This window comes from Alosa pseudoharengus, unplaced genomic scaffold, assembly GCF_046254945.1.
Source record: "Alosa pseudoharengus isolate Yale_2024_CS ecotype anadromous, Long Island Sound unplaced genomic scaffold, YU_APseudo_1.1 YU_APseudo_1.1_scf_11, whole genome shotgun sequence".
NCBI classification, from domain to species: domain Eukaryota; kingdom Metazoa; phylum Chordata; class Actinopteri; order Clupeiformes; family Clupeidae; genus Alosa; species Alosa pseudoharengus.
In genome coordinates this window covers 10,711,986-10,731,513 of record NW_027468576.1, presented here as the reverse complement: position 1 = coordinate 10,731,513, position 19,528 = coordinate 10,711,986, and the positions used below count along the sequence as shown (strand labels likewise).

The window sequence follows — 19,528 nt, the reverse complement described above, 5'->3', positions numbered from 1 at the left end:
AGTTTGAAACGTGGGTGGAGTGACTCCACCTAAAGTAGCCAAATAAACAGTCGGCATTCGGGATGCCTCAAAAAAGATTGAAATGCACAGTAGAACTCGAGATTCAGGCTGTAAGTAAAAAACCTGTGTGTTAAGAATTCTGAAAATCGATTATAGAACTTGGTGATTGCCGAGAGCTTCATGGCTGTAACGTTAATATTATCTTGCGAGTAGAGATTTAGAAGCTATAGATGCTAAGTACAGATAGATAGAGCGGATGTACGTTAACGTTAGCCTTATGTAAAGTTAACGTTGAACAAGTAGCCCCAAGGCTTGACCACCTGTGGTTTACTTTTGTCCTAGATCATGCTGGGAAATGATAACTTGTTGCAGTGTTTAGTTAGAGCAGTATGCACAACTTCTGCTAACTAGCGCCACCCACCATAATGTAACTTAACATTGTAACAGTTAGCTGTCACAAGCTAGCATGTTAGCTAATTGATTTCCGAGCATCTAGCACTACCGTTATTTAACATCATGTAGCGCAGCGGTCTCAAACTCCCGGTCCGCGGGCTACTTGCGGCCTAATTCCGACCCGCGACCTAATGTCAAAATAATAATGTAATTCGGCCCTTGAGGGTAATTTTAATTGCGACAAACAACGGCACTGCCTAAATTACGATAGATCTAAGTACGGTGACAAATCTCATTTGTACTCTCCTCCACTAGTTGCTAGACATCCAGAGCTTCGATTCAAGCCCAAATTCGCTGCGCAAAAAGTTTTCAGGAAATACTGGAATACACGCGAGAAGCCGAGAAACACGAAGACGTGCATTTGTTTGTAATGACGCGGAAGCGATGCAGGCCATATAACGTTAGTTTTGCACAAATTGAAGCAGAAATAGGCTTACACCAAATGTTGAAAAAAAAATTAACGTATGATGAAGTCTTGGGTAGGCTATGTTATTCACCTATTCAGATTCTGAAGAATATCTGCCTTTTGGAGAGTATATGATCGATCGTCTATTGACAGTGATAGTCACGGTGCGTCTGTGAAAGGAGGTGCGTCTTTGCGTGTAGCCTATAGGCCTACGAAGGTGTCCACTAAGCATACCATGCTTATTACCCTCTGCTCAACATAGCTGGAGGTGGCAGTGCTAATCGTGATGATAGTGTCCGTAATGGACGTGGTACAGACAGTAGGGGTAGTAAAAATAGGGCTCTGAAGAACTACAAGTCACTACAAGATAGGAACTGATTTGACCAAACTAGCCTACTTTATTGTAGGCCTATAATAATGGTTTGTGGTGATAGTATTGTAATAGTTTACTATTGTTGGTTTACATCTTAGGCCTACTGTTTTCCTGTTAATTTGTTATGTGGGTAATATTACAAAAAAGAAAGTAAACCTGCTCAAATATGTTCAACAAACAGTATTTACTTAGGTGCATAATTTGAGGTGCCTGCCATCCAGTGGCAAATTAGATGGATAAATGTACCCCCTTCATAAACTTTTGTTTATACTCAAGGATTTTTACATTTACAGTAGGACTTTATCTCTGACCACTTTCAAACCATAGCCTTTTGAAATTGTGATATAAAAATCCAATGGTGTTGTTTTCTTAACCCTGGTGCCTCATTTTGGCAGGTTTAAATAAGTTATGAGAGGAAAATATTTTTGTTTGGTGTGAAACACACACATACCTGTTTTTATGCTTTAATGTATAAATATTTTTTTAGCATTATAAGCTAAGGTTGCTAGCACAGGTGTCTTTAAAGCGATAAAGACTTGCACTTTCTGTTTGCAGTTGTGTTACAGTATTGGGGGGGGGGGGGGCATTGCATTTTCAGAAATAGCCGCTCTTTTTTTTTTGTATTATTCTTGAACACTGACGTGGCCCTCCAATCAGATGACGTTGGCAGAAGTGGCCCCCAGCTCATTTGAGTTTGAGACTCCTGATGTAGCGTAAATGGGTGCGTCACTGGTTAAAAACCTGAGTGTTGTTTGTTTGTTTGTTTGTTTGTTTTTGCAGCCTGGTTGGCATTGAGTTGAGTTTCACGAAACAGTTTATAGGTTGCAACAGGTAGCTCTGTGCCATTGCATAGGCTATTTGACATTGATTGTATGGTCAATTTTCCATCCAGTCTCCATAACGTTACTGACGTGGAATACTGGATATTAGCACCAATGAACGAATGTTGAGTGATTGAGCTTTCATCCATACACCGTTGACATGAAAATATCACACGACACTTATTCACAGCCAAAGGCTCCCTAATGTGCAAATGTGCTGGTGATTACAGTTGTTGTTTGTTTGTGCCCTCCAGCTCTGTATTAGACTGCTTTGTTTTGTTTACATTTACCCAGATCACGTGCCCTGGGGTAATGTTGCCCTCTCAGGAAGACATATACCTCAGTGTGCGCATCATGGACCAGTTTCAGAAGACCCATTGCGTTCCTGCCGTCTTTCCTCTTTTGTTCCACAAAAAAATGGTATTTACCAAGGTATGTCCTCTTCACCAACACCACAAACCTACCCCTCCAGGGTAAGGACTTCCCCTTCTGAAATATACCTAGTTCTGATGTAGCACGTAGCTTTACTTGTTTGTCGCTCCTCTGTCTCCTCGCTAGTCTTTCTCCCATGTAGTTGACCTCAGTGGCATTGCTGACCTCCTAGAATGTAAGTAATCTCTAGTTGACTCTTTTGGTTTCTTAATTATGAGTGACTCCATGTTGTCACAAAGCTCACAGGTTTTTCTTCTCTAGGTGATACAACATTCTTTGAGCTAATTCAGCTGGTACCACCAGGTGTGTTATTCTGTTGCCTCTACCCAGGCCATTCAGTATTGTACAACTTTTTCATTGTTGTGGACGTTTATTTGGAACATAGCAGTTATTCTTAGAACACTGATGTGAAGCCCTTCTGATGGGGCTAGGTGATATAACTGTGATTGGGTTTGTCTGCAGAGGGGGAAATCTGGGCTACTCTTGAGGAGAACACCCGTGACTTCCTCTACCCTGGACCGTGCGTCCTGTCCAAATCCCCCTGTCCACAGAGAGAGCTCCTGATGAAGAAATCTATCACCTTTCCCGTGGGTCTTTGTCTAAGTCAGGCCTGGTCATATCTGTGGTTTATCTTAAAAGCTTACTCTGTTTTGATACATTTCCTGAAGGACAAGACGGTTTTGGCACATTGATCCACTGGACACGTTATCTGCTCTCTCCCTCTTCTTTTATTTGTTTGTTTATTTATTTGTCTTCTTTCTCTGAAAGTGGCTTTCTTTGCACTCCACAGGGAATCTCACCCAAAGTGGAATTCTCCACCACCACCACCATAGAGGAATGTGAGGCGAGAGATCGGCGGCCTGCTGCATCCTCGGTATGTCTGACATCTCGGTGTCCTCTGGCGGTATGTCTGACGTCTCTTTGTCATCAGTACGCTGTCTGCTCCCTGAACAGGTGTCATCAATAGCAAATGCATGATAACCAGACAAGACCATTGACCATGCAACAAGGTAGAGATTTGGGCCGCACACTAGCTGGGTTTTCATTCAACTACTCAACAGATTTGAAGTGCATTCATGAAAATTTCTCTGTCTGTGTGTGTTTCCGGCCGCCAAGCTTCTGTGATTTAAATATAGCCATTCTTCCCAGTAAGGTCAAGGTTGCCAGGGCAATAAACCTCTGAAGTTCCCTACCAACACGACCCAAAGCTGCCATCTTTGCCCATATAATGTGATCCGAATCTCCCTATATGGGCAAAGATGGTACCCTGATCTCTTTATATGGGTAAAGATGGCAGCGTTTGGGTCCTTTTTGTAGGTGAACTTCAGAGGTCTATGTATATGGAAACACATAAAAGAAATTGTGAATAATCTTGTTTCCATCAACCTCTTTGTATAGTATCTTATGTGTATTGAGAGTTAATTCACGTCTTCTAGTGAATACATTTTTTAACATTGGAAGATTTGACACAAATTAATATTTTTGATCAGTTTGCAAGCCTCCAGGGAATCAAATGACTTAGGTGTTTTTGGTCAATTACCAGTTTAATCTCAGTAACAAGTTACAAAAAATAATTCACAAAAACACAATACATTATTTTGATATATCAGTGGCAAACGGGTACACATATTAAAATATAACACTATTACACTCCCCCTCTCTGTCTTTCTCTCTCGCATGTAAAGTAGACCAAAGAGGATGGTTTTGCTGATAACAAAACCATCTCTGTCAAAGTGACCATGGGGAAACCAACAAAGAATTTGTTTCTTGTCCTCCAAAGAATGGATCTGTCAGTCAATGTAATCACCTTCTACATTGTGTTCCTTTATGTCATGGGCATCCCTGCGGTCTAAAGACATGCATTCCAGAAGGCAATTTTACAGCACCAGATTATCTCTTGATATGTTGTATCAGCAGTGAGTTATCCTGCCTTTGTTTGTCCTGTGTGCATCAAGAACCATCAAGAGTGTGCATAAGAGAAACACATTGTTTTTGTCAGATGACTTTCTAATTCAGTAGCCATTTTGAACATCGGAGATCTGTACAATTTCCCCCTTTACTTTTCAAACAAAACAGTTCTGACTTGGAGAATAGATCAGACGATTTGTTCAGTAAAGGCCGCTCTCGGTTTTTGTGGAAATAATTTCTTGCCTGATGGCTTGGTTGTTCCCAAAGGAAACATGACAAGCGGCATGACAGCCTGTTAAGATGCCATTTTCTGGGGAATTTAAAAGGCTCAGCACAAGCCCGAGAGGACTGTGACATTGCTCCAAACTGTAGGCTCGCTCAGTGTGGTGAAATGGAGACTCATTGTCCTGGTTGTCTTGTCAGGACCATTTGTTTTTAATGGAGATTGTTGGCAAAACTGCCTGCCTGCCCCGACAGGAAGACTGGCCAACGAGATGTGCATCATTAGAGGACTAGATTGGGGTTTCTGTTTGTAGCTCTAGACAGTTATTGGATATTGGAGCCTCAAACCTGAAAGTATAGTCAAACCAAGACTGATGCACAGTCTAGGTTTGACTAGCCTAGGAGCTATTTTGATTTTGAATTCTGTATGTTTCCACAGAGTGTGAGTGTGTGCGTCAATCATTCAAATGCATTGCATGGACACCACGCAATTGTCCTGATGTGTGGTAATTCTAATAGATAAGATAAGATACTGAAGCATTCTTATATCAGTGATTCACATCTCCTTTAGTTAGCTAGACATCGAGAAGTAAACAAATCCCATCAACTTTGTCGCTTTGAAAGCACAAAAGCACATCCTTCTTAAGATGGTCTCCACTGCCGCGTTCACTCACATCCTCTTCCTCCTCTATTGAGTTTCTCGTTTTGCTGTCTAGTCTGGTCTCACTGTTGTCATCCCGATTCCGTCAGTATTTATGTGCATGTCCCTCTTTGTAAAGTCTTCTGGTTTGGACTTGACACGGCGCGCTTTGTAAATGGGCCGTCTCGGCGTGATTTGCATGCATTTGAGCAGCTCGTGTTTCTGGTTTAATAAGCTACTTGTAGCGCAGGCTTTGTTGTCTCAAGGACACCCCGCTTTATCACCAGTCACCAATACCAGCAGACCTACTAATCACATCAGACAAGCAAGACTCATGGCTGGAAAAGGCTCCTTTGTGTTCTGACTAAAACAGAGAGAGAGAGAGTGAGTTTGAGAGAGAGGGAGAGAGAGAGAGAGAGAGGGAGGGAGAGAGAGAGAAGGATAAAAAGGAGATTGAGAGGAAGAATAAAGGAGGAGGAGAATATAAAAGAGAAACCCTCCTTAGTTTAATTTCATTTAAACTGTTCCCTTCAAATAACATTCACCATCAGGATTTATCTATTCCACTCTTCAAAATGAGTTAATATGCCAGGCTGTTCCAATTAGCATTTAAATGGTCTTTGTTTTTACATCCATGTAATGTCATTACCGTATTAGTCTGAAACTGGCCATCAAATGCAATTAACATTTTTAAAAACGTATTTACCCCGGCATCGCCTGCAGGAGCACTGTTATTGCGTCGCACAATCATGTTAGCACATATTAGAATTATTGAAGCCATTTTGCTGCCTAGAAGAGATTGGTGACCTCTTGTCTTAATGCTGTGGTTGTTTTTGTTTAAGGCCAGATTTCTTTCCGTTCGTTCGACTTTCGTGGATGCAGCTCTGGTCATTCAACTTTTATTCAGGCTTTAATGCCATATGTGTGAAGTAATATAATACATGGAGAGATAATGCAAACAGGGCTGCAAGCTCTCAGATAGCAGGCGGTTCTGGAACAGAATAGAAGTAGGTCTGGCTCTACATCCAGCAGCTGCCTCATAGTGTGGAGTTTTGTGCTCTAACTTGTCGCGTGTGTGTTTGTGTGTATGTGTGTGTGTGTGTGTGAGTGTGTGTATTTCAGAATTCCAGCAAATCCCCTGCTAAACCTGCCAGTGCCAGCGTCAGGAGGAGCCCGGGCACCGCGGGGAAGAAAGGGCCGGGCAGTGCAGGCGCGCCGACGTCCAGCGGCTATGACAGACCCACCGTCGCCTCGCTGACCCGTGCGCTCTCGCCCTACACCCACCGGAGGATGTGCCAGCTGTCGGAGGATGCCAGGCAGCGCCTTGGCCACCTCCAGCTGGGGCCGCACGCCTTCAGGAAGGAGACGTGTCGACAGCCCCCCTTCGTGGTGAGTCGCGCGGAACCACAGGTGGCCGACTTCAGCTCTCAATAATCTCTTGTTTATTCCTATCAGGGCTCCGAATGGGTTAGATGTTACTTTTTTGTGTGTTTTTGTCAGCTTAGACTAAATAGTCAAACTTTAAATCAGATTAGTGCGTTTTTAAAAGCAGCCTTTTTTTTTATGAAGTACATGCTTGAATTGGTTTAAGAGCATTATTTGCTTTTCATGTTTTTTTTTTTCCTTTCACATTTTGGATTATGTGTTGATTAAGATATATTTCTCCCCTAAAGTGCTTCGCCTGGTGAGAAATGCGGATCACCCGTCGAGGCTCTTAGCTGCTTTAAAGTCAACGGTCTTGTTTCTGTCGGAGTGTTCAATAAAACAACATCAAGTCCCACGGTGTAAATATCAAAGCTGTCATGTCATGAAAGGCAAGACGTGGGCTTGCCTGTGGTATCGCCATGGCATTTCCTTGTATGTTCGCCCTTTCAGAAACACGAGCCGTGGTTTGCTTTCTCTCTCTCTCTCTCTCTCTCTTTCTTTCTCTCTCTCTTTCTCTCTTTTTCTCTCTCTCTCAAGTAAATCCGGAGGCTACAATTAACCTAGGTAATTAAGAGTCAAACCATGATTAACAAATAGTTCCCCACAGAGGAAGATTAGCCCACTGAATGCATTAGCGGTGTTTGTTTTAAGTTCGCATACTTACTTATGTAAAAGCAAATAGCTCGTTTCATTAGCGAGTGTGATAATATTGCTGTTTAATTGAAGTGGCTGCAGTTTTAATTGAAGTTGGGTGGACGACCAGCAGGCCCACCTGAGTGGAGTTGCGCTACGAGCCATAGCTGTGCCCAAACCTCCTCTTGCAATTTAACCTCCCCCTCAAGGCAATTAACATGGGGTGCAGGGCAGAGGAGGCAATGACACCCGCATCAGAATGGCTGCTTTGCTTGTCCAGCTAACAGAAGAGAAGGGGAAGTATTTATCATTGAGGAGCGGCTGCTGATTGTCTTCATGTTTGAAGGTACCCCGCAGTCTGAGTACTTCAGTGCTTGAGACCTCGTCGTGTTCACCGTCCCTCTCCTTGTCCACCTGGAGGTCCATCCTCGATAGGTCTACTCACTCCGCTGCAGGTAGGCCAGAGCATTGTAAGTACTAGCACACCGTTTGAAGCTGAGGTTAACAACCATCTAATGATAACACCCGTTACTTGTAAGGAAGTGTTAATATAATCAGAACACAAAAAAGAGGACTTCTATATTTTGCCTTATAGAAAATGAAGGGGATGCTTTATGCCATTAGGTTTCTAAGGTTACAGTAGCAGCTGTGATTGTTCTGGAATGTTTTTCTCCTCAGATGCCTCACACCTCTCCAGTAGAAGGTCAAGTCCAGCTAAAGTATCGGTACGTCATCACTAACACACATACACACACACACACACACATCTTGAAACAGACTTGCAAGAATGAACATAATATTTGATTTGAGCGTGATCGTTTTGAGTTTTCATTATTTTAATCATTGAATGAATTAGTAGAGTTTCCACACCTCTCTGTCTGCGTGCAGGCAAGCTCTCTCAAATCCGCCCCTTCCCCAGTCGGGCCTCCCAGGCAGAGACCCAGCTGCAGCCCCGTCCACCGGAGACCTCCGGCTGCCCACTCCACCCCACTACTGACCAGCAGCCACAGGGCAGCACAGAGCCCAGGGCTCAGCCACTCCTCGCTGAAAGAGAGGTACGGACCTTCTGCTGCCTCACATAGATTAATAGGGCTGTGTATTGGCAAGACTTTGGTGATTGGACTTGTATCATAATACAGGGATTTGGTTGTAGGCACTTACAGGTATATAATCAGAATAGTGGGAGTGAAATGGCTGAAGACTGATTACAACAGTGCTATCTAGCGGTGGGGGGTTTAAACGCAACTGAAAATGAACTATTGTCTGTCACAAATATTTGCAAGTTAACTATAATGACTAGAATGATCGTGTTTTACAAAAAAAAAATATTGCAGTACTTACATGTGTCAGTATTTTCCTACACCCCTAAAAGAGTAGAGTAGGGTATTTTCATTGGGGCAGTGTGATAGAGTTGTTGAACTTTTGTGATGTTGTATTTGGTGGGGAGTGGCTGGGGGTGATGGTGAGGTCGCCCTGTCTGGAAATCATATTACAGTCCTACCAAAGAGCACACCAATGAACACCACTCCCAAAACACTAAATTCAGCAAACACAGCCAAGACCTGCATTACAACAGGAAAAAAGTTTTCAGGGGCAAATGTATTTTCTTCTTCTTTTTTTTTGCTGTGCTTTGCCACCTTTGCAAAAGACCTTTGCTTGGATTTGTTTGTACTGTGTGGCGTTTGTTTACGCATCAGAAGTCGTTATTGATCATACAGATTGATCCCCTCAGAATGAGGGCCATACTAATCCCTGTGTGGGTTATGTGCCCCATGTCCGGAGCAGAGATGGTCAGAGTGAAGTCATATTGGCTGGGTCTGTAGCTGGGCTTTTAATAGCCTGCTAAAAGAAATAGATTTCACATTTGAATCTGTGCAGAATATGTCATCCTTGGAACAAAATTATTTATATTTGCGGCATCGACAAACCGGGCGAGGCGCGTACAGATTTTCCCGTCAGAAATCCCATTTATGCGAAATTGACAAAATATGGATCTCAGGAGAGGAGCGGCCAAATGAAACACGGCAGCGTCCTCCAAATCCTCGGGATGATTACCGGTGACAGCGGAGATGAATTCACTCGCTCCCCTTCAAATTACAGGATCTGATGTCTTGTCATGTTTGTTCATTACTTAAAAGAACGTGGGGGGAAATCCCAGGGAAAACAGGGAGGAAATAGTATTGATTATGTTCCAGCAAGATTGAATGCATTTGACCCTGACACACAATTTAATAAATTCTGAGACCTCGGTCATTGATCTGAGCAGCTGTGAGCTAAACTGGCAAACGTTTGTTTATTTGTCCCCACACCTTGACTTTTCCCCCCCCTTCTCTCTCTTTCTTTGAAGCTCAGGAATGAACATTAAAATCAATAGACAATTTTAAACTGTGGGGTAAATAGTGGGAAATATGAGGGGCCTCTCCTACCGATTGAAAGCATGACAGCAGTCAGGGGGCAGGAGATTTGGGCTGCCGCTGCAGATTCGGACAATCAGGAGAGAGGCACGTTCAGGGGAAGTGTTTGATGGAGGCCCAGGAGAAGGGGCACTGTGCGGAGTCGGTCTCCCACAGATTCAGTCCAGTGACTCATGTGCTGTTCGCCTGGCCCTTAGCTATGATCTGAAGCGCCTCCAGCACCCGGTGGGACAGAACACATGGAACTTTTCTCCCAAAATGAATTGCTTGTGGTTGCGGTTGTTGTTCCTCTGGAAATTTTCTTTGAAATTTCAACATGAAAACCTAATTTTAGGTCTGTCATTGTAAATTATTACTAGGCCAATTTTTGATCATGCAAAAATGAGTGGTACAAAATAGGGCAGCCGTGGCCCACTGGTTAGCACTCTGGACTTGTAACCGGAGGGTTGCCGGTTCGAGCCCCGACCAGTGGGCCGCGGCTGAAGTGCCCTTGAGCAAGGCACCTAACCCCTCACTGCTCCCCAAGCGCCGCCGTTGAAGCAGGCAGCTCACTGCGCTGGGATTAGTGTGTGCTTCACCTCACTGTGTGTTCACTGTGTGCTGAGTGTGTTTCACTAATTCACCGATTGGGTTAAATACAGAGACCAAATTTCCCTCACGGGATCAAAAAAGTATATATACTTATACTATACTTATACTTAGATGTGGATTTCAAACAGTCTATATGAAGAGTTGACAGTGAGTAGACACGGAGCATGGATTATGCTAAGATGGCAGCTGCATCTTTGCAGACTTGATGTTTGTGTAGTTATGTGCAATATGATCATCTATGCTGTTTGCAGTCTTGGAGAGCTGTCTTCTCTTTCCTCTCACACACCATGTCATTGTTGGTGACACAGCACCGACTAGTGGCCAAACTGGGGACTTCATGATCTGTGTATTTCTCACACACAAATACCCGCCGTCACCCTTACCAACCACTGTTGCAGATGTTGTGTAACTTATCGTTTTATCCCACATGGATGAAGTGATTTGAATTGAAGGTATATGGTAGTTTTGCTCCTGTATGCTAATGCAGGCCGTGTGTCTGTCTTTCCCAGGTTTAAGCAGGACCCCTCAAGTCCCTGTCGCTGGGAAGAGATTCACAGACGGGTGGAGAGGATCCTCAGGGGCCGAAACACAAGCTGCAGGCTCACCTTTGTGCGTACCTAACTACCTGCCGCCTGACATTTCCTCCCAGGACAGGGAAACTACTGCACATCGCACACTAATCAATACGCAGACAAGACCTCTGAGATGAGAATATCAGTTTGACGACAGTTTGAGAAGTTCATTTTCATAAGGTGACAGATGAGGGCTCGAGGAACTGCATCAGACTCATTGTAGTCTGAGTAGGCCTTCGCTGAATCATCGCTGTGTGTGTGTGTGTGTGTGTCTCCTGTCCTTTCATTTTAAATCCACTGTCAAGTTAGAGGGGATTGAGAGCTGGCAGGTGTACCGAAAGAAAAAAAAACATCACCTCGCATCCTCTGCTGCTTGAATAACGTAATGAATACCCCCTCCTCCCCCAATTAAAAACCTCACTAATTGCTCCAAAGCTGCAGCAATCCATTCTTGGGGGGGGGGGGGCAGGTGTCTTTTGAGGAGGTGGGTGTAGCCGGGCTGGGTAGCGCTGTCAAAAAGCTGCCGTTTATAAGCTCATCTTGGCCTGCACAAAGACGGAGAAGAAGGTGCCATTGAAACGCAGCAGGGTGCCAGGCTCACCGCGGCTGAAACCCCTGAAAGCTTAAGGATACAAAAGTGTAATCCACTCCACACAGGGAAACGAGAGAGGAGGGGGATTTGGTTAAGATTATTTATCAACCAACAGCATGCATGTCCTATAATTAATTACACGTGTTGTTATTCTATCCTATACGCTATTTTCAAGTCATGTTGAAATGAAATGAGTTGCAGTATAGCTATTGTAGCTGATTTATTTTCTGACAATCATATTCATCTTCCAACGTGCCTGTGGGAACACGTTTGGCAGGATGGAGATGAAGATGAAGACGAGGATGTTGACAGCGGCGGCCGCGCTCCCTGCCGTGGGCCAGCGCTCTCCCGTGACAGACAGCGTCTCCAGGACAGGTCTGCAGTGTGTGTTCTCTGCGCTCGCTCCACATGGGTCTAAACACAGCCAGGGGCCAAGCACAACACAGACACACCACCTCACAGAGCCAAACTTACATAAGATCCCACCACTGATAACCTTCCACCGCGCTCATGCCCTTCCAACAAGAAGTGCGAGACTGAACTCAACACCCCGCGCTTGAAAGCATATCTGTGGTGCGTAAGCGCCCCCTAGTGGCAACAACTTGCATAGATGTATTACAGCTTAGTGGCCCTCTGATGTTGCCAGAAGTATCTACATCTACGCATAACAGACTTTGAAAAATCGTATTAACTGGGAAAAAGTGAGAACCCTCGCACGACCCTTCATAATGATTAGGGATGTATCCAGTTTGAATGTGCGTATGAAATGCTTAACTAGCCTCCATCTGTCTTGCAGCACCGCATCGGCAGCGGAAACATCTGTTCACTTAGACAACGGACATTACTGGAGCTCCAGAGCGGCCGCCTACACGGGGAGACCCCACAGAGCCGTGTTCGAGGAGAGCTTGGGCCGAATCTACAAGAACCTCTACAGAAACCTCTCCGACACTAGCTGAGGACACGGCCTGGCACCATAAATCAACGTATTAAGATCACTGTTGAAGGACGCACCGACACAGATGGGCATGCAGTTGCTACCCATTTTCAAAAGTGCATTATGCATCATTCCTACCAGGTAGCTTTTACACTTGAAATTAGAGAAAGCCCAATCCAGATACAAGCTGTCATGAAAGGGATTATGATATGGAAATTACATATTTTGTATATGTCATATATTGAGGTGCTGGATTCACCCCTTCAAGGCCCCTTTATGGTTTTATAAAAACAATGAAAACAAATCATGGATCTTATAATACTGCATTTATTGTGACTGAAAAAGGAATATTAAGTTAATTGTATAACAAGTGTTGTTTTTCCCCTTGATCATGTGTGGTTGTGGCACAGCCTGATAGAAAAGTATTGACAAAAATAAATGCATCACTGCAATTCTTGTGATGCTTGAAAACTAAAATATTTACAAATTCATGTTGTGTATACATACAAATCTACTTTTAAAATGTATGTGGTCTCCATGCATTTACATCTGGATCCCTGATTGAAAACAAAAGAAATGAATCTCTTTACGAAACGACATTCTGAAATGACCACACAGATGTTTATTTCACTTTCCTCTGTTTTTATTCCCTATTTTGACTTGAACTTCTTTTTCCTGTGTTTCTTGCCAGCCAGTAGAGCAGCCTTGTCAGACATGATCTCCTGGAATTTCTTCTTGTTGTAGCTTTGAAAACAAAACAATTCAAAAGAGTATTAGCATGCACAATAAGGATAGTGAATCATATTTATTTTACTTCTCAGTTTGTGGCTAGTCTTCAGGCTTGTGTGAGTGCTTCATTTACAGCACTGAGCGGACTAAAAGGGCTCTAAAGATGTTATAGGCAGTATGTGTTTTTTTTATTCTATTCCAATATAGAATAGAATAGCTTTATCAGTGTACAACAACGTGTGCTGTCAGTACTATATAGACAGTATATAGAGAGCAGTCTATGGTCAGTACCGTACCTTCTGAACTCAGCATCTGCCAGTAGCTCTTCAACAATGGTCCTCTTCCTCTCTTTCTTGGGAATGCGGGAATGGTAGAAGTCCAGGGGACTGTCCACCACGGTGCCAACCTGTGAGAGAAACATGAGTATTTGCATGAGCCCCTGAAAATGGCAGACAATAGTAATCGAACCCGAAACTGCTCCCAATGTGCAGGTTGGTGCCTTGCATGGTGGCCTCTGCTGTGTGTGAGTGTGAGAGAGAATGGGTGAATGTGAGGCATTCCTCTGTAAAGCACTTTGAGTGCTTGGAGGAGTAAAACACTAGAAATGCAGTCCATTTTGCCAAATTAGATAGACTTTACACAAAACACAACATAGAACCGTACAATTCCAATGGGACGATCTGAGTAGTTCTGAGATATTGAGCATCACAGTTTTAGAATTCCATAGAGTTATACTGATAAGCAGAACAAACCTCTTAAGATATTATGTCTAAAAATGCATACAACTACAAGATACACTGCACCACACCTTTCTAAGTCGTCAGTTGTTAAAATGTCAGATAAAAGAACCTTATAATTCTAAGGAGACAATATAACTATTTAAGTCACGCCTGTTTTGCCATACCATTTGCCATACTTGAATACATACATGATTAAGTATTGCTTGGGATGAATGACTACAAACTGCATTTTAATTAAAAAATGTTACATTTTTGTTTTGATACTTGATGTTTTGCTAGTATTTATGTACACGAAACCTGTTTCAGTAACCATATTAAAATGGTGTGGCTGGAAAGCCATCCTACCTGCAAGTATTTGGAAAAGCCTTCTCGGTCATTCTTCTTGTAGAAGCGCTTTGGGTCCATGGCGGATCGCATCTGGATGGCCTTCAGGTCGTTCTTCAGTTCCTCAGTCATTTCTGGGGCCTTCATGTTGAACCAGCCTTCACCAGTGGTCTTCTCACGTTCCATCTTAGCATAGAGCACAATCACAAAACAATCAAATAACAGAAATAGCACAACATCCTAGATAGAGGACCTCAAAGTCTGCGCTCTAAGTGTCCAGAATAGGGATGTATATTGGGATCTGGGGACACTGAGGTGTAAAGTTCTATCCGTTCATTTAAATGTACTACTTTTTATCGTTTTGACGTGCAAACAAAAACAAAAAAATATGTCCACACGTGATACAATCAAGGTATTCCTCTATATGTGTGATAAACAAACATTCAGACATTCAGGAGTGCACTAAAAAAAAAATCAAAACAACATTAAGGTGCCAACAAGGTCAATTCCCTTAGATCATACAGCTCCAAAATCTGACTATTGTACGCAAAGGCGTATCAAGCTTTTTAAAAAATTGGGTTAGCACAACCATAGCTTTAGGTGAACGGAGATGCAGATCATCTCACTAATTAATTTATTTGTGCAAGCCCATGGTCTGCGTTCACTCCAGTGAGACAAGTGGATGTTTTTAAAGCTGTTACTGCAATAGGCTATTTGCTATGATATAGGTTACCTCTGTTAGGCTACAATAAGTTGCCTAACAGACAACAGCTTAATTAGATAGATAGATAGATAGATACTTTATTGATCCCCAGGGGAAATTCAAGGTATCACTGGGCTATTAATGCATAGGCCTAACTATAATATCTATTAAGTAAATGTAAAAGACACAGAATGATGACAGAACTGAAAAAACAAATTCAAAGTCTAACCATGTTTGCAAACGTATGCAAAGGGAATATAAATAAATTGCGTTGCATACCAGCTTTATTAATGTAAATTCAAAGACCATTATTAGGCTATGCTGTTTCCATGGATAGTTACAGGAATCCACGTCGTCTGTTGTTTTAAATATTGTTGCTTCTAGCCCGTTATCAGCAGGTATAAGTTAAATTATATTATTTTAATTTAACTTTGCGGCTCTGCGGGCTAGTAATCCTCTTGTCGAGGAGGCCTGCAAGCATATGCTCAGAGACCAGAACGCAGTTGCGTGTCAAGTATAACCAAGGGCCTGTCTACACAGAAACAACAAGTGGCTTGGGGCGCGCACCTCCCCTGCATTTCTACATTTTTGTGACAAAAAGTGGGGGGTATAGAATCGTGTTTTAGCAAAACACACCCAAAACCTTCACGCTTGCAACGCCCCTGATTGTACATACCTTTCTACCACATCATCTACTATAGATGCAAATGCAAATAAATGCAAATCAAACAACAGTTGTGTGCGTTTCTGTGGGCAATAGTTTCCTGTAAACAGAAGGCTGAGTTGTGTGGAGACATTTATCAAACTTACCCTCCGCTTCAGCTTTGTGGCATTACGAGATTCTTTGTACGGAGGTATGGAGTCTTTCTTCTCAAAACTGGGACCAACAACACTCTTCTTCATCAGCTGAAAGGAATACAAAAGCAATTTAGCAACCTGAGACGTTGAGAGGTGTGTGGGTCCTGACTCGATAACAATATAAAGTATAAAACTATTCCATCTTCTAAACTTCTTGTAAACAACAGACTCATCAAAGCCATTAATCATTATCAAAATCAATTAACCTCATCTAGGTGCTTCTGGTCTTTCAGTGTTTTTAGGCTGCTGGAGACTTTCTTTGATTTCCTGCCATCGAAATTGATGTATAACCCCCCGAGCTCCTTCATTTTCAGGCCCGGATCGATAAAGCAGGATAACTCTTTCCTATGAGAGATTGTCAGACAAAGAAAGGGGGAGGATTTGGGTGAAAATCTTTGAATCTTTGAGGCAGTCTGTAAGTTAGTAAAAAAAGGGAACGTTTCATCAAAGTAAAAGGGCATATCAAGACAAAAACAATCTGAGAATATAGAGAAAGACATTAAATGAGCCGTACCATACACTTTTCAATTGTTTTATAACATTTCCTGGGATGCTTTTGTTAAGTCTGCAAGGTTTTTTTTGTTAAAATTAGTTTTTCTTATGATATTCTAGCATGCGCTGAAAACCCTATAAACCCCTTTAAAGACTTACAATGCAGGGTTCTTGCATGTGAACAGGATTTTGGCATCTTCATCCTCCTCATCTTCTTCCTCGTCCACAAACTCTTCGTCTTCTTCATCTTCGCCCCGGGCCTCTCCCGTCGTCCCGCCTTCGTCCTGCTCCTCCTCACTCGGTCTCGCCACAGTGTAGAACGCCCGAGAGGACTGAAGCCCAGGCTGAGTGTCAATGACAAATAGTCCGTCACCAGGGAAGGTCTGGACCTTGGCTCTGGGCTTTACCGTGACCGTGAGAGTCTCCTCCGTGGCGCCGTCTTCGTCTTCCTCACTTTCAGAAGCCTCATGCGCTCCAGCGGGCTCCTCATTGAGGCTACACATGTCGCTGCCGTCATCATCGTCCTCGTCATCACTGCTGTCCAGCAAGCTTACAGCGGCAGGCTTCTGAGACGCCCCACTTCCTGATGGCTGATCGTCGCCATCTTGGGCAACTGACACCTGAACATCTGCGACACTTTCACTGACCTTTGCGTGATCACTGGCATCATCTACCTCCATTGGCTGGTCATCTGAGTCTTGGCCGGACTCAACTTCAGTTACTTTAACAGACTTCAGACTGCTGGTGTCCGGCCCAGTGGGTTCCTGGTCATTTTCCTCTGCACCTTGAGAATGCGAGCCAGGTTGTGCTGACGCATCATCTATCCTCTCTTCTTTCGACTCAGAGGCATCGCATAGAGTAACTTTCACAGTTTGCTCACAAGGGACATCAAGCTCTGTGGCAGTTTCTGTGATTTCCTCTGTTACTTTGACTGTGATGCTCTCCAATTCGGCTGTGGAATCAGATGCAGTCACTTTGACAGTCTGGCCACAACGGACCTGCTCATCTGCAGCAGTCAGGAGTTTGTCACCTTCACCAACTTCCTCAGTAGAGTCTGCTTCAGCTACTTCAGACACAGTTACAGATGCACGATCAACACGTGGGGTCACTATGCTTACACTGCCAACACTAGATTCAGCTTCCTCGGACACAGTCACGCTGCCTTTCAAGGCTGCTTTTCCAGAATGTTCCTCTGCAGTAGGACTCGTCTCCTCTGCTATCTCAGCACCTGGACAAGCCGACTCTGTTACGACCACTGATGGCGTAACTGTGTGAGCGTTCTCCGTGGCGTCAAGCACTGCCGGGTCAACCACATTGACTCCCCTAGCGTCCGCGTCTTCTTCCTCCATTGTGACGAGAGTTTTGTCTTCCTCACCCACCTCTGCCAGCAGAGAGGCTTCTCCCTCCTCACCGGTCACTATGACGGTCACCTCATGCCCATCCACCTCCATCTCTTCCGCTGTTTCCATGGCATCAGAGAGAGAAGCGAACCTTTGGCTTGGTGTCTGGCCCTCAGCCGGCAGCGGGGAAGCCGCATGAGCAGCGTCGCTGCGGAGAGACCTGGTTACCCTGGATACCGGCACAGCGCGGTTACTGCTAGCCGACCCCGTGCGGCTGCTGCAGGGCGTGCTCCTCCCCAACACGGAGCAGGGGCTTCCCAGGGAACTGTACCCGGTTAAGTCCGACTCGGAGTCCGACGCGCCTCTGACCGCCGTATGTTTGGCTCGACTGCGAGTGGCTCTCTTTGCGCTCGGTCCAGACTCGTTGTCCTCAGAGACTTGCTGGGAGCGGGCTTCACTGGAGGGAGCGGCTTTGGCTCGGCGTGCCGGCGTTCTCCTGGACACGGACGAGGAGGATACGTCTCCGCTATCCTCGAGGTCGATGGGCACTGGCTCGACAGGCTTCGTCCTTCGGCCCCTAGTGTTTTTACGAAGCGTGGACTTGCGGAGATCATAGGAGTCGTGCTCTGAGTGTTCCGTGTCTTCGGTGTGGGAGGCCGACTGAGGAGCCCCGGTCTTCCTCTGGCTTCTAGTTAGTGTGCGTTTGCTCAGAGAGGTCACCGAGCTGCAAGACTCCGCCTCAGAGTGCTCCACTCCATCACAGCCAAAAGGAACCTTTTTCTTCTGGGCCCGGGTGGATCTGCGGGGAGTGGCAGACACACAGGACTCCACTTCAGACACTCCTTCTGTGCCGCTAGTGGGGTTTTTGGACAGTAGACCTCTCTTCCTGGTCGACCTGGTGCTTGGCGCTTGAGCATCGGAGACCACTGAGCAGCACGACTCCGAATCGGACACGTCAGCATCGTGGATGTCATCAGGTTGGTTTTCCGCACATGCAACGGCTTCCTCTGTGGGTTTATCTTCTTGTGTGGTGGCAGTACTGATCACCTCACCTTCAGCCTTCTGGGCATCACTTTTACTCTCTAACACGGGTTGAGCCTCATGTTGAACTGTCACTCTCCGAGTCCTTCTAGTGGATGTTGCCGTGTCCTGTAAAGATATGCAAACTTCAGTAAATGAGCCAGCTACTTCCACATTGCGTTGTCATAATATTAGTATGCAGTTGTGAGATGTCCTAACAAAACGCCTCACAGCTCGAAGAGAACTATACAAGTCTCAAATTTGACAAAAAAGAACATAAAAGGTGGAACATCAAGACACAAAAGGTGGGGAAAGAGATTGAAAATCAGAATGTGCTACGTTAAACGCGGTGGTGGTTCGCACTAGAGTTATAGCAAGCTACGATGTTGACATCAGAAGGATCCAGTGATAAATATAACACGACAGCACTGGATACATACAGGTTTATTTGTGCAAACATAAACACCTACAATATTTTCCACATAACGTTATATTTCAGTAAAAAGCTACCGCCTCGCCGACAGGAGTAACTTTTCACTAGCTTACGTTATCGTTAGCTGTTAGCCAAAGTGAAGTTTGGTAACATTAAGCAGCAGTACATTTCGCAAAATACATGCAATTAAAGATCAATAACCTTAGGCATCCTAGCAATATATAAAAGTGTGTACACACCGATGCACTGGACGAATCTTCCCGGTTTGTTTTAGTTGGTGATTCCACCACGCGTACCCCTCTTCTGGTGGCCACCATCTTGACACAGCATGCTCCACTTCCTGTCTGCACACGTGTGCTCCACGAGCTCTTCGCATAGGGCTACTCGTCGTTTTCAAATTTCAGACGCAACTAGTCGAAAACCGAATACGATCGTAAGCTTCTTTCATACGGCTCCCACACACAGCTGCGTTC

General features: G+C 44.4%; 2 protein-coding genes across 5 annotated transcripts; one reads left to right on the top strand and one right to left on the bottom strand.

Annotated features, from left to right (window-relative positions):
- spata6 (spermatogenesis associated 6) lies at window positions 1–14,239 on the top strand. Of its 4 annotated transcripts, none has more exons than XM_076277991.1 (13): window positions 1–110; window positions 2,348–2,485; window positions 2,612–2,660; window positions 2,747–2,788; window positions 2,948–3,072; window positions 3,276–3,359; window positions 6,378–6,644; window positions 7,660–7,783; window positions 7,992–8,038; window positions 8,202–8,368; window positions 10,828–10,927; window positions 11,760–11,857; window positions 12,279–14,239. In XM_076277991.1, exons 1-13 carry the CDS (start codon window positions 63–65, stop codon window positions 12,436–12,438), a joined length of 1,449 nt encoding a protein of 482 aa, XP_076134106.1. In that variant the 5' UTR covers window positions 1–62; the 3' UTR covers window positions 12,439–14,239. The 4 variants fall into 4 exon arrangements, 3 of the variants coding, with proteins under 3 accessions (XP_076134106.1, XP_076134104.1, XP_076134103.1); XM_076277989.1 differs by having other exon boundaries at window positions 3,276–3,389; window positions 7,660–7,768; XM_076277988.1 differs by having other exon boundaries at window positions 3,276–3,389.
- dnttip2 (deoxynucleotidyltransferase, terminal, interacting protein 2) lies at window positions 12,726–19,425 on the bottom strand. Its single transcript, XM_076277987.1, has 7 exons — window positions 19,295–19,425; window positions 16,422–18,751; window positions 15,977–16,115; window positions 15,723–15,818; window positions 14,231–14,395; window positions 13,442–13,551; window positions 12,726–13,160 (listed from the first exon to the last, which is right to left on the bottom strand). Exons 1-7 carry the CDS (start codon window positions 19,370–19,372, stop codon window positions 13,067–13,069), a joined length of 3,012 nt encoding a protein of 1,003 aa, XP_076134102.1. The 5' UTR covers window positions 19,373–19,425; the 3' UTR covers window positions 12,726–13,066.
- Window positions 19,426–19,528: the final 103 nt, after the last annotated feature.

Bases quoted from the DNA above. Each gene is read 5' to 3' on its own strand.
- spata6 (XM_076277988.1), top strand. From the start codon at position 63: ATGCCTCAAAAAAGATTGAAATGCACAGTAGAACTCGAGATTCAGGCT. The intron at 2,789-2,947 runs GTGTGTTATTCT...GTTTGTCTGCAG, and splicing joins AATTCAGCTGGTACCACCAG to AGGGGGAAATCTGGGCTACT. The intron at 6,645-7,659 runs GTGAGTCGCGCG...TCATGTTTGAAG, and splicing joins GTCGACAGCCCCCCTTCGTG to GTACCCCGCAGTCTGAGTAC.
- dnttip2 (XM_076277987.1), bottom strand. From the start codon at position 19,372: ATGGTGGCCACCAGAAGAGGGGTACGCGTGGTGGAATCACCAACTAAA. The intron at 14,396-15,722 runs GTAAGTTTGATA...CTCTATGCTAAG, and splicing joins CCACAAAGCTGAAGCGGAGG to ATGGAACGTGAGAAGACCAC. The intron at 13,161-13,441 runs GTACGGTACTGA...TTGTTTTCAAAG, and splicing joins GCAGATGCTGAGTTCAGAAG to CTACAACAAGAAGAAATTCC.